The sequence below is a fragment of the Penaeus monodon genome, chromosome 17, assembly GCF_015228065.2.
Source record: "Penaeus monodon isolate SGIC_2016 chromosome 17, NSTDA_Pmon_1, whole genome shotgun sequence".
Taxonomy (NCBI): Eukaryota; Metazoa; Arthropoda; class Malacostraca; order Decapoda; family Penaeidae; genus Penaeus; species Penaeus monodon.
In genome coordinates this window covers 25,755,377-25,768,572 of record NC_051402.1, presented here as the reverse complement: position 1 = coordinate 25,768,572, position 13,196 = coordinate 25,755,377, and the positions used below count along the sequence as shown (strand labels likewise).

General features: G+C 32.3%; 1 protein-coding gene across 1 annotated transcript in view; it reads left to right on the top strand.

Moving 5' to 3' along the window:
• Positions 1-4,307: 4,307 nt before the first annotated feature.
• The window catches only part of LOC119583628 (zinc finger protein 236-like), a gene marked incomplete at its 5' end in the record, with an annotated part of 23,862 nt that continues 14,973 nt past the window's right edge, over positions 4,308-13,196 (top strand). The window contains 3 exon segments of the mRNA XM_037932214.1: positions 4,308-4,409; positions 4,542-5,009; positions 7,557-7,789. Coding sequence (XP_037788142.1) covers positions 4,308-4,409; positions 4,542-5,009; positions 7,557-7,789 — 803 coding nt within the window.

Here is a 13,196-nt window from a genome sequence, read left to right as displayed (position 1 = left end):
CTCTCCCCTCTCTCCTCTCCTCTTTCTCTCTCTTTTCCCCTCCGCTCTCTCTCTCTCTCCCCTCTCTCCTCTCTCTCTCTCTCTCTCTCTCTCCTTGTGTCTCTCTCTCTCTCCCTTGTGTCTCTCTCTCTCTCCCTTGTGTCTCTCTCTCTCTCCCTTGTGTCTCTCTCTCTCTCCCTTGTGTGTTTCTCTCTCTCTCTCTCTCTCTCTCTCTCTCTCTCTCTCTCTCTCTCTCTCTCTCTCTCTCTCTCTCTCTCTCTCTTTCTCTCTCTCTCTCTCTCTCTCTCTCTCTCTCTCTCTCTCTCACTCTCTCTCTCTCTCTCTCTCTCTGTATGTGTGTGTGTGTGTGTGTGTGTGTGTGTGTGTGGTGTGTATAAGAGTCATAGTTTTTTAAACGGCTTGACTCTTTATTAATGAAGAGTGCTGAGTGCGTTGTTTCATGTCTGGCATGACTGGGCATGGTGACTTCTGGGAGCGAGCTGAAGGGTCAGATGAGCTCAGATGTAATCGTCATCATGGCCCCCCTGAGTTGATGATTCCAAACAAGCTTAAAGCTACGTGGTAAATATATGGAGCCACACTGTCTTCTGTTCTAATGGGTTATAGAAATTGTGCTTATGTACATGCCATATTGCTCAGCTACCTAGTCACACTTTGCCCTCCAAGTACCTTAGATTGGCCTCAAGGGGTGACCCAACTTTAGCAGGTCCTGATTGGCTGGTCATCTCAATTTCGTATGCATTGTCCTTGGTCCATCTTTGTGGCTGATCATCCTTGTTGTCCTCTTCTTCCTGGTCTCTCGTGTAATCCATTTGTCGTCGAAGTTCTTGCACAGGTCCTCCTCGAATTAAGACTCATCCAATCTTCCTTGTAGTCCTCGTTCAGGCCTAACTCAGCGGCGTACTTGTCCACACGTCCCCGCAGATCTCGTTCAGCTCTTTCTCGGATGTGTGCTCGTCCAGACGTCCTTGTAACCTTTGTCTGGATCTGACATACATCCTTGTCCGCAGGCCTATGGCCATCTTCCGGTGACATCTTGCCCACAGCTTCCTAAGGTAACCATTTCTGAAGCAGGTCCTCTCTATGAGAATAGATAGGGGAAACGACAATCCGGAAGGATATACTTGAACCAATTGTCATCACATAGAGAAGAAATGTATGTCATGTGGTAGTCACTTGTCACGACTGGCAAAATCACGAGCAAAAAAGATACATCATCGATCTTTATGCCTACAATTACAACAACAACAAACTCTATTAATGAAAAGGTTTCAGTGTTTTGTTTTGCGTGGATGCGTGAGTGAGATTGTGTGTGTGAGAATGGTTACGTGAAAAATTATTCTCCAGCTTTCTCGCAAGCAGATCTTTCAAGGTCAATAATGTACTACGCAATCCATGATTCCATTTGATTTATATTTTGGATTCGCAACAAAATTTCTGAAATATCAAGGAAGCATGTCAGACTATGTATGACTTCATCGATGGGGGGTCCCTATACCCAAAATGCCAAACGAAAAGAAGTAAACTGAAACAAGACGGGAAAATCTGCAAATATAACCCACTCTATTCTGTGAATCCGTGATGGGCACTCGTGACCTCTAGCGATCACGAATCACATGATTGCTTTGGATTTGCCCAAAACAAGCAAGCAACTTCTAAAGAGTGGGAAGGGAGTGATTAATAAGAGAATGAAGATTCTAGCTTAAATCCTAGTCCTACATTAATGAATGGACATAACTGTGGATGACACAGACTTAAATAAAAGTTGCCAATCGAATGAATAACTTTCACTGTTACCTATTGTAACATTGGAGCGTAGATCTATTAGGAGATTTACGCAACCCGGGTTATATCTATGCACTATGATATGGGTAAGATTCTTATGCTATACTCAAAATAATACATTTATATAAAAATATTGTTACATGCTCTGCTCAGGCGCCAATAGAACGTGTCACCCTTGAACAACGTAACAATACTGCTGCTATTCCCATAGGATCAACAACAGCAACCAGATTGCAGGAAAAATGAGCGAACATCTCATGGCCCTGTAACCAACCGACCGAAAGTGAAAGGGAAGGTGAGATCAGATCGGGTTGAGGAGAGGAACGACAACTGTTAATAAAATGATATGATATCCCTGATAACAACAGAAAATCACGAATGCTTTAAATTCGTTGTAGCTGAAGCAATAAAAATCTCTAAAAACGAAATAAATGGAGTAATTACATTATGAATGATATTCATATTTGTAGACAAATACCAGACACAGAGTAATGCTATCTAAGGTCAGAAAACACATTTATGGGAGGAGAGGGAGGGAAAAGAAAGGAAAGGACCCAAAATGTGTACTCACGTGGTTTTGAAGACATTGAAGATATTTTGGAGACTGTGTCCTTGTTACGAGCCAAAAGGACGCAACAACCAACCAGCTACCAGTTTGTAAGAGGCTATATAGAGACCTCAATATGGTGGCTAACAGGGCGGTAATAGCAGGCTGGACTCTTTATTTCCAAAGAAGAGTATAACACAGTGAAGGGAACACATGAGATGTTGGCTTGGGGCAAACACTGAACGCAGTGTTTTGTGTCTCAGCCAGCCAGCCCTGGGGGGGCATGGATGCTCAGGAGACCTGGGCAAGGTTACTTCTGGGATCGAACTGAAGGGTCAGACGTGGTAAGCATATGGAGCCACGCAGTTTTCCATTCTAATGGCTTACACAAATCGTTCTTATATACCTGCCATATTGCTCAGCTACCTACTCCTGCCTCGCCCTTGAGGCAGGTGCTTTAGATTGGCCTCAAGGGGTGACCCAACTTTAGTTGGTATCAGTCTCTCTTTGTGTGTCTTTTTATGTCTCTTTCTCAAATACCTCTTTACACACCTAGAAAAAGAACATTGATTTTCACACACTTGGAGACAAATATTGCTGGGTATCCCATGCACAAACAATGGATTCGTATAAGAAAAATGGGTCATTATAATTGAAAATTGGTAAAAAATAATGCTTACAGACAATAGCACCTACTGAAGTGCTTGCTTTTTTGGAGAAGGAAAATTTTTGAACCTCATTGTCTCCAATGTCCCAAGGGAAATCAAAACAAGAGAAGTGACATCATACAATGAATGTATCATACATACCAGATGAATGAAAGCAAAATCATTAATCATAACACACAAGGGGGAGGATATCTAGAAAACCATTAAATTGGTGAAGGCATGGCACCCTTTTGGCCAATATTATGCTCTCCCTCGTGAAAGCTCAGAATGAGCTGAAAAGATTTCTGAAGGCAAAAATATGCCTTATTCATATATGCCATTGTGTGCATAGTATCTGAAGGATAGGAAAGTAAACCCCCCAAAATAGGAAGCTTTCTCCCCAAGGGAGACCATCCCAGCTGCTTGCCTTGCAGAGATCAACAGGAATAGAAGGCCCATCAACTCCAGCAGCACCATCTTCAACTTCAGCACTAACTCCAACTCCGCAATCACTGCATTAGGACAAGGTAGAGTCCATCAGAGAAGCAAAGGGTGTGTTGCAAATGCTAGTCAGGTGAAGCAGATGTTATTCATGATGCAGCAACAGTTGCTTCAGCAGTCCCAGATTAAGGAAAGGATTTTTATATTCCTCCTTTGAACAACAGCAACCTCAACCTGCAGTAATCTTGGAAATAGTCAAACAATGAGTATCTCCTAGTAATATCTGGAAATGTATTATCTGAAACTTAGACAGTTTTCAGATATGCAAGGGAACTTACTCTTGATATCTTAACTCTGAGGGTGTTGAAGTTTATTACCTTCAGGAAGTCGAAACTAGTGCTAGTTTTGCAGAGAGCATGTCACTTACTGATTATATTATATTATATTATAGACACTTGGTATTGTCTTAGTTATGATTAATGATATAAAAGTTATTGTTTTTTCGAGCAGTGATATGTCAATAATTACAAGCAGAGTGGACAGCCCTTCAGGCATGTAAAACTAATGTTTGGATAGATGGCATCTCACCCTGTATTTTTGCAGGGCATTTACACTACTCTGTAAGTAAATCTCTCTCTCTCTCTCTCTCTCTCTCTCTCTCTCTCTCTCTCTCTCTCTCTCTCTCTCTCTCTCTCTCTCTCTCTCTCTCTCTCTCTCTCTCTCAAAATTTGGTTTAGCACTTGGTGTGACTTTTATCTTCCATTTTAATCAACATTATACTACTGTGTGTCCTGGTATGTGTTATATCTTACTTGAGGTAATGTTTTAATATATTTTCATCTTGATCATTATGATGACTATTACAAGTATGATTCTATGTATTTTAGCTTGTAAATGGTTCTAATAGTGGATCCAAAAGATCAGTCGACCTAACCACCAGTCCATCCTCCGATAAAAAGAGAATTCGTGAAAATGCAGTGAATGAACAAGTAAGTTCTACAGAGTATACTTGTTTTTTTGTTTGAACATACTGAGATTGTTTTTTTTAATTTCAAGTTGTTTTAACTTGAGAACTTTCAGCTAGTAATGAATAATGCCTTACTGAAAATTTTTGATTTCAGTTAGAGTCTGAACAGAGAATTTTCATCATGCCCCCAGAAGACAATAGCCTTCCATTGGACCTCAGTTGCCGTGGGCCAGTGGTTGTGAAGAATTATGGAAGACCAGCTGCAGCATCAACACCAGAGTCAAGAGAGCACCATAATGTTCATGTCAGTATAGTAAAAAATGAATTTAATAATTCTGACACATCTGAGCCTGGCCCTGCAGAACCACTAAATCAGACAGTGTTATCAGAGAGAGGACCCTTAGAAGATGAAAATGAGAATTTGGTAAATGAAGCAAGAGAAAAAGAGAAGGCTTTTTTCAACATTGCACAAAATGAGCAATATCTTACTGAAGACTCCACGGGTTTAGATCCCCCACCACCCCTGCCCTTGTATGGGGCAGGAGGTGCATTAAGAAGAATGCGTGTAAGCAGTGATGATGGGCCTCCAATGGTGTATAGTGTGCGATTGTATGCAGAACAGGTATTTAGCTTCCTTTTGTTTTTCTTTTATTAAGTGACTTTTCTTTCCATAAGATCTTTCAAAGGGGTATGCAAACATATCACAAATTTTTTTCTATAAATAAAAAGTACATTATATGTACTATCACAATCCAAAGTCTCTGAACCCCCTCCCTCCCTTGCACCAGTCTGTGTGATGTGTTACATGAGGTAGGAAGGTTGGTGGGGAAGAAGGTCTGCAAAGAGGGGCATTAGGGGTGGGGATCTCACCCATTTGTCCAGAAAATGTTATTACAGTGCATCATATTGTTTGACTTTGGTACCTCATTGCTATTTATAAATACTATCAAGATGATAATATAAAACCATGTGTTGTAACCCATAGACTCGGTAAACTAATTTGCTCGTTCAGCCATTCTGAACTAACACCCTGTCAGGGTGCTAAGAGTATTCCTGAACAACTCTGGCACAGAGGAGCATTAGAATATTCTTTCTATTAAAAAAAGAAAGAAATAATAATAATTATGAATTTATGTACTCCCATATCAAACTTTATTAAAAAAAAAAAATCTCAGTATTGCAAATGCATAACTGGGAATGATAGTGACTTGCATTTGATTTTCTTTTTAGCCATAACTTAAAATTTGTATGACCACCTCCCTGACAAATATTTCTGGTCAAGATAAAGTAAAGACAGCTCATGATCACACTCGAAAGGCAGACAGCAGATGGATCACCATAAGTAATAGGACATAATTATTCTCCTATCCTGTGTGGCTTTTGCATCCTAATAAATAATGCCTGTTGCTGACAGAAGGTTGCCAGTATTGTCATCTTTTCCATGAAAGAACCTTCTGTGTTGTGTGTGAATTTGACTTTCTCACTACTATTCTACGAGTCTGTTGAATTAAATAACCTAACTACCATGGCAATAACTAGCTTGGCTCCATAGTTAGTTCATGATGTTTTTTACTGTTACAGTTGCACCTGGGATCAATTTCACCCTGATTTGTTGAACTATAGCAACAACCAGTCAGGTAATTTAAAGAAAGCCATATCCTCAACTATGTGGCTTAAGCATTAGTGTTATTGAACTGTGTGCGCTCTGGCATTGGGCTTTGTTGTGAGTCTTACAAATACTGCTCAAAAGAAGCTAATTCAAGTGAAGTACAAAAGAATATTGGGATGAAGGAAATAATTCCAAGAATGGAGTAAATCAAATCACTCTAACCTTTTTTTATCAATATAATTTTGATGGCAAAACCACTACAAAACACTCCTTTCCCATTACCATGTTCATATTTGGTCCATCATCCCTGAACTTCTATGACACCCCACAGTGTGAAGGCATGATTTCACAAGATTTGTGTGAATGTTTAAATGGATTCCCTTTCTACTTCTCAATTGGTCATTGCTATAATTACAATTATGGCATAATGTAACTCTTATCCTTGGTTTTATGGTTTCAAGTTATCTTAGCATTCCTGTTGATAAAGAAATCTGAAATCATATACTCAAGTTAATAATAGGGTGTCAAATTTTATACAGTCCGATGAACTGTGTTAATGTTTTGTTATCAAATAAATAAGACCCTCACCTTTATGACCCTCCTCGCAGAACCTTATCCCCTACCAGCTTTATGGTGTGAGAGGTAGGAGAGGGAGGAGGTTCTGTAATTTTGGATCTTGACAGTACATGTAAGCATTTCATGGTTTTCTTATAGAGATTTTAATGATTTAGTTCACTAACATGGAGCAATTACTTTTTCATGCAATAGTAATTTGATCATGTCAGTCTATTGATACTTTCTTGTTTCTGGTTTATTCTTTATACATAGTTCTCATTCAAGAATGTATCAAATGCTGCTGGAATAAATGCACAGTGTGGAATGGGTAACAAAACACTGCTGTTCCACTCCTTTTAATAGGACAAGGCTGTTGTTCAATATTTACACTGACATTGATCCATAAGGTTATTACTGAGGGAGGGAGAGCAAGCAGCTTCTCTCTTGCTCTTATTTACAAGTTTTATGCTGAATAGGGTAGTTTTATTAGCCTCTCACAGTCCTTTAAATTTCACTCTTGTTCATGCCCTGTTATAAAGATGATAATATCTATACATGTCATTAACAACATACATGAATATCAGTAATAACAAAATATATATCCAGTGGTTATGACAACCATAGGAAAATACACTCTAGTATTATAAAAGGATTAACTTTCTATCATCCCCATGACATAAAAAGTTTACCAATACATGATTTTGAGTCCTTGTGCTATGCATACTATGTCTCTGAGGTTATATACCCATTACCATAAGAGCTTAACTTCATGAGCTGAAAATCAAATGTTTGGGTGATTTGTGTCTTGGAAGAAAAATAAAAGAGATTGAGAAATAAACACTTTGTCATTTTAAATACAAATTATCTAATTGTGAGGGTTTAATTTTGATTCTTTATGTTCTGATATATAATAGAATGGTAACAGAAAGTATAGGAACAAAGAGGTTACTACACTTATTTTTACTCTTGATAGAAATAAACATACAAATGCCTATTATGTTCCAGGTACTTGTGTCCAGGATTTTAGGGGTCAATGAAGAGACGGGTGACAAGATGGAACTGTACAAATGTTTTATGTGCAGTGTTGCATTTCCATCCATTTCAAGACTACAAGCTCATCTATTTCAGCATAAGCAACAGTTTGTGTGTTGCAAGTGTAGCTTTTCATGTGATTCAAGAGTCCAATTTTCTCACCATGTACAGCGTGAACATCTTTCTCCATCTATGCAGTCTAACAGGTATTTGTAAGTTATTTGTTGAATAAATTTTATTAATGTATTTAAAAAGATTAATAAATTAGTGATGTATTTCAAGGGAGCATCCTTTTTTATAGGTCAATATTTGTTTAACCCTTTGCCAAACGGGGGGCATGTACGGCCCATGCCCTGGAGGTGGGCCTGCGGGGGGGATGTATGTACATGCCATGGGTATGATGGACAGCCCTGGGTTTTTTTTTTTTTTACAATCACGGCAAAAATTATTTTTCTGCCCCGGAAAAAGTGATTAATCGTTTTTTTTACACTCTTTTTTTTTACTATACAAAAAAAAAAAAAAAAAAAAAAAAAAAAACTAAGATTTCAACTCCATCATGCCACACACTGATTTATTCGATATGAGTGAAAAAATGATCAATAGGAGTCTATATAAAAACAAAAAATCCTTTCGTCTTTTTATTTAAACAGGAAGTTTGGGAAGAGAGACTTTAAAAAATAATGAAAACTGAAAACAAATATCTTTGTAGTTTACGAAGAAAAAAGGGGAGGGGGGGCTGGTTTAGGCGAGCGGTCACGCATGCTAGGGCGCGATAAAGCCCCGGCAGGGGGGCCCGGGCCAATATGAATACTACCCGTCGGGAAAGGGTTAATCAATGAATGAGACACTAGGATATAAAAAACCTAAAACTTATACTTTCCTTCTATTAAATTTGAAAAAGCACTACCAAAATTATTAATGTAAATGTGCAATATTGTTTTCCCCTCTGGTTTTTAAAAATTGTTCATTTCATTTTTAAAATGCAGTTTTCAATGAATGACACTGAACATATTTTCTGCAATGGAAGAAACATTACAAACAGTACAAAGGCCTTTTTGTTTATTCACTTTTTGCAAAAATTTTAAAAAAACGTTCTTTTGGGGAAAAAAACAGTACAAACCCGTTTGGGTCAGGTGGTTGTGCGGGAGGGCCCAAATTTGGGTATTAGGTAAGGAGTTACAACTCTCCCTGGTATGGGTTTAGGGGCCCCCACCCAACACTCGTGTTAGGTGTCAAGACTCTGGGCCTCCCATTTGCAATATTATTATCTCTTTTCTGCATACACTTTTTGCCATTTTCCAGGTTGTAGCTTTTTTTTACAGACTCCATATCTCTCTCTAGGTAGGTATATTCTTACAGTAAACCCCAAAAGCAGTAAACCCGACAGTCACGGATCAAGGGAAAATGTTTTATGTGGAACTAGAACAAAAATTACCATGCTAATCAAAACTAATGTATATACAATATCTTGATATTTAAAAAAATATATAAAGCTTATTTTTTGAATAGTTATACTACTATTTATTGAATCTAGTAAATGCATATGCTGTTTTATTCTCCAATTATTAGCTTAGCTAACCACAATATTATAAATGTTTTCTATAATATTTTATATTATTTCTATTTATATCCTGACCAGGGTTTCTGGCATGTATGTACATTTCCAGCATTATATCTCATTACACTTGCTGGGTCCTACTTTTGTACATTGGCAGCCACTCCAATGTAAACAAAAAATAAATATTTTTATGAATGAGGTGAAAACACAAAGTTGTTTGTAACAAAGAGTGTTATTAGTAAAATCGAACTGTACTAATATCTATTTTTTTGAAACTACATAAGTCAACATCTTTAATTTTCATCAAATAAATAATAACAAAGCATGTAGTATTAGTTATCATGAACTTTGTAGTGTGACATTTTTCAAATGTCTTTTTAATGTGAGGCAACATTTCCCTTCTTTCTACGTGAGTATCATTTATAACTGCATATTTCTTTAAACATGAAAATGCCTCATGGGTGGGTGGGTGGGTGGGTGGGTGCGTGCATGCGCATGTGCCGTGATTTTGGGAATACAAAGTCAATACTTGGTGATGAATTACAAAATAACCAAAAATTGGGTTTTTGGTTTTTCGGAAAGCCTTCATCTTTGCGATCAAGATAGTTTTACATTTCCCTTTCCCTAGCTTTTGGGATTTCCCTGAGGGAGACACCAAGAAAGGGGAACGCGGGGCAAGAAATAAAGGGGGGGGCAGCCAAGCAAAAGCCAATTCACCCCAAGGAAGGTGAAAGGGGAAAAACAAGAACGGGCCCAGGACAAAATAAAAAAACATTAAAAAAGGGAGGACGGGCCCCGACAAAAGGGGGAACTGGGCCACTCGGGGATTTTGGGGGAAAACCAACCCAAGACCCAAACATTTTAGGGGAGGGGGGGAAAAAAACGGGACAGGGGGGGACACATAACAAAGGGGAAACAAACGGGGGAAGGGGGAGAAACGAAAAAGGACAAGAGCCCAAAACCAAAAAAGGGGGCAAAAAAAAAAAAAAAAAAAAAAAAAATGCAACCAAAAATTTAAAAGGAACAAGAGCAAAAAAACCAAAAGGGGCAAAGGGGGGGAGGAGGCCCCAGGGGGGGGAAAAGCCCCAGGGGGGGAAGGGAAGAAAAAAAAAAAAAAGAAAAATAAAAAAAAAAAAAAAAGAAGAGAGAAGAGAAAGAGGAGAGAAAGAAAGAGAGAAGAGAGAAGGAGGGAGGAGAGAGAAAGAAGAGGAGATAGAGAGAGAGAGGGAGGAGGTAAGAAAAAAGGAAGAGAGAGGGGGGAGAGGAGGGGAGGAGAAGGAAAAGGGGAAAAGAGAAGAAAGAGGAAAAAAAAGAGAAAAGGGAAAGAGGGAGGAAAGAGGGGAGAAGAGAGAGAGAGAGAAGAAGAGAGAAGAAAAAGAAAACAAGAAGAAGACGGAAAGAAACCCGAGGAAAAAGAAGAGAAGAAAAGAAAAAAATGAAAAAGGAAAAGGGGAAAAGAGGAAAAAGACAGAAGAGAAGAAAGAGGGAAAAGAAAGAGAGAGAGAAAAAGAGGAAGAAAAGAAAAGGAGAGAAATGAGAGAAGGTAAGAGGGAAAAAGGGGGAAAAAAGGAAGAGAAAAAGAGAGAAAAGAGAATAGAAAGAGAGGAAAGGAAAAAAAGAAAGAAGAAAAAGAGATAGAGAGATAGAGAGAAAAAAGAAAAGGGAAAAAGAAAAAGGGAAGGGAAAAAAGGGGAAAAAAAAAGGAAAAAAAAAAAAAAAAAAAAAAAAGAAAAAAAAATAAAAAGAAAAGAAAAAGAGAAAAAAAAAAAAAAAAAGAAAAAACAAAAAAAAGAAAAAAAAAAGAAAAAAAAAAATTAAAATATATATAATTTTAAAAATAAAAAAAAAAAAAAAAAAAAAAAAAAGGGGAAAAAAAATAAAAAAAAGAGGAAAAAAAAAAAAAAAAGAAAAAGAAAAAAGAGAAGGGGAAAAAGAAGGGAAAGAAAAAAAAAAAAAAAAGAAAAGAGATTTTAAAAAAAAAATGAAAAAACAAGAAATGATGGAAAAAAGAAAAAGAGAATAAAAAAAAAAAAAAAAAAAAAAAAAAAAAAATAAAAATAAAAAAAAAAAAAAAGAAAGAAAAAGAAATAAAAAAAAATAAAATGAAAAAAAATGAAATATTTTAAAATAGAAAATAGTAAGAAATAAAGGAAAAAATAATGAGTAAAAGGAAAATAGATATTAGGGATATAAAAAATTTTTAGATATATAAGATATATAAAAAAAATAAAAAATAATAAAATAATAGAAAAAAAAATATATAAGAAATTAAAAAAGAAAAAAGAAAGAAAAAAAAAAAAAAAAAAAATTTAAAAAATAAAAAATTAAAAATAAAAAAAAATAAAAAAAATATATATAATTAAATAATATAAAAAAAAAAATATAAATATATATTATATTAAAAAATATAATAAATTATAAAATGTATAGATATATAATATATATATATCATATATAATATATATAATTTATATATATATAAATATATATATTTTAATATAAATTTTTATATAATAATATAAAAAAGTATAATATAATAATATATAAAAATTAAAAAATTATATAATATATATATAAATTAAATATAATATATTATTATTATATATATATTATATATATTAAAATATATATTATAAAATATAAATATTATATTTTTGGTATATATATATATATTGGTTTTAAAAATAATATTATAATTATATAAATTTATTTTTATATAAATTATAAAATATTTTATATAAATTTTTTCCCTTTTTATAGATATATATATTATATTATTTTATTAAAAAAATAAAAATTAAATATATTATTAATTTTTTATATTTTTATATTATTAAATTATATATTATAAAATTTTATTTATGATTTATATTATATATTTTATATATATATGTATTATAATATTAATTATAATATTTTTTAAAATATATTTTAAAATTAAAAATAATATAAATATAAAATAAGATTTATATATTAAATATATATATTATAAATTATAAATATATATAAATTATATATTATATTTATTTAATATATATATTTTTAAAAATATATAAAATAAAATATATATATATATATATATATATATATTATTATAATTTTAAAGGATTATTTATATTATTTAAAAATAAAATTATATTATATTATAATATATTTTATATTATAAAAATAGATTAATATTATATATATAAATTAAATATATATAATAATATAAAAATAATTAATATATATATATATAAATTACATATATATATATATATATATATAATATATATATTAAAATATTATATATATTAAAAATATTATATGGATATATATATTATTATATTTTATATAAATATTATATATTTTATATTATTAATATATAATATTATTATATATATAATATTAATTAATTATTTTTTAAATATATATAAATATTAAAATTTGAATTTTTTTTTATTTAAAAAAATATATTAAAATTTTATATATTATATATTTATTATTTTATATATTTATTATATATATATGTATTAAATATAATTATATTATATAATAAAATATATATATAATATAAAATATTAAAAATTTTTATATTATTATGTAAATTTAAAAATTATAATAATAATATATATATATAAAATAAAATATATATATATATTATAAAATATAATATATATATATATAATTATTATATATATATAAAATATTTTTAAAATATATTATAAATATAAAAATTTAAAATTATACATTATATTATATATATATATATTATAATAATAATATAATATAATACATATATTATATATTTTATCATATATATATAATATAATAATATTAATTATATTAAATTTTATATATAATACTATATATATATATTATATATATAAAAATATATATATAATATATAATAAATATATATATTATATATTTTTATATATATTTATATATAATATATATATATATATATATATTTTTAATAATATTTTATATATATATATATATATATTAAAAATATTATATAATTATATAAAATAATATATAATATATATAAATTTTTTATATAATATATTTTA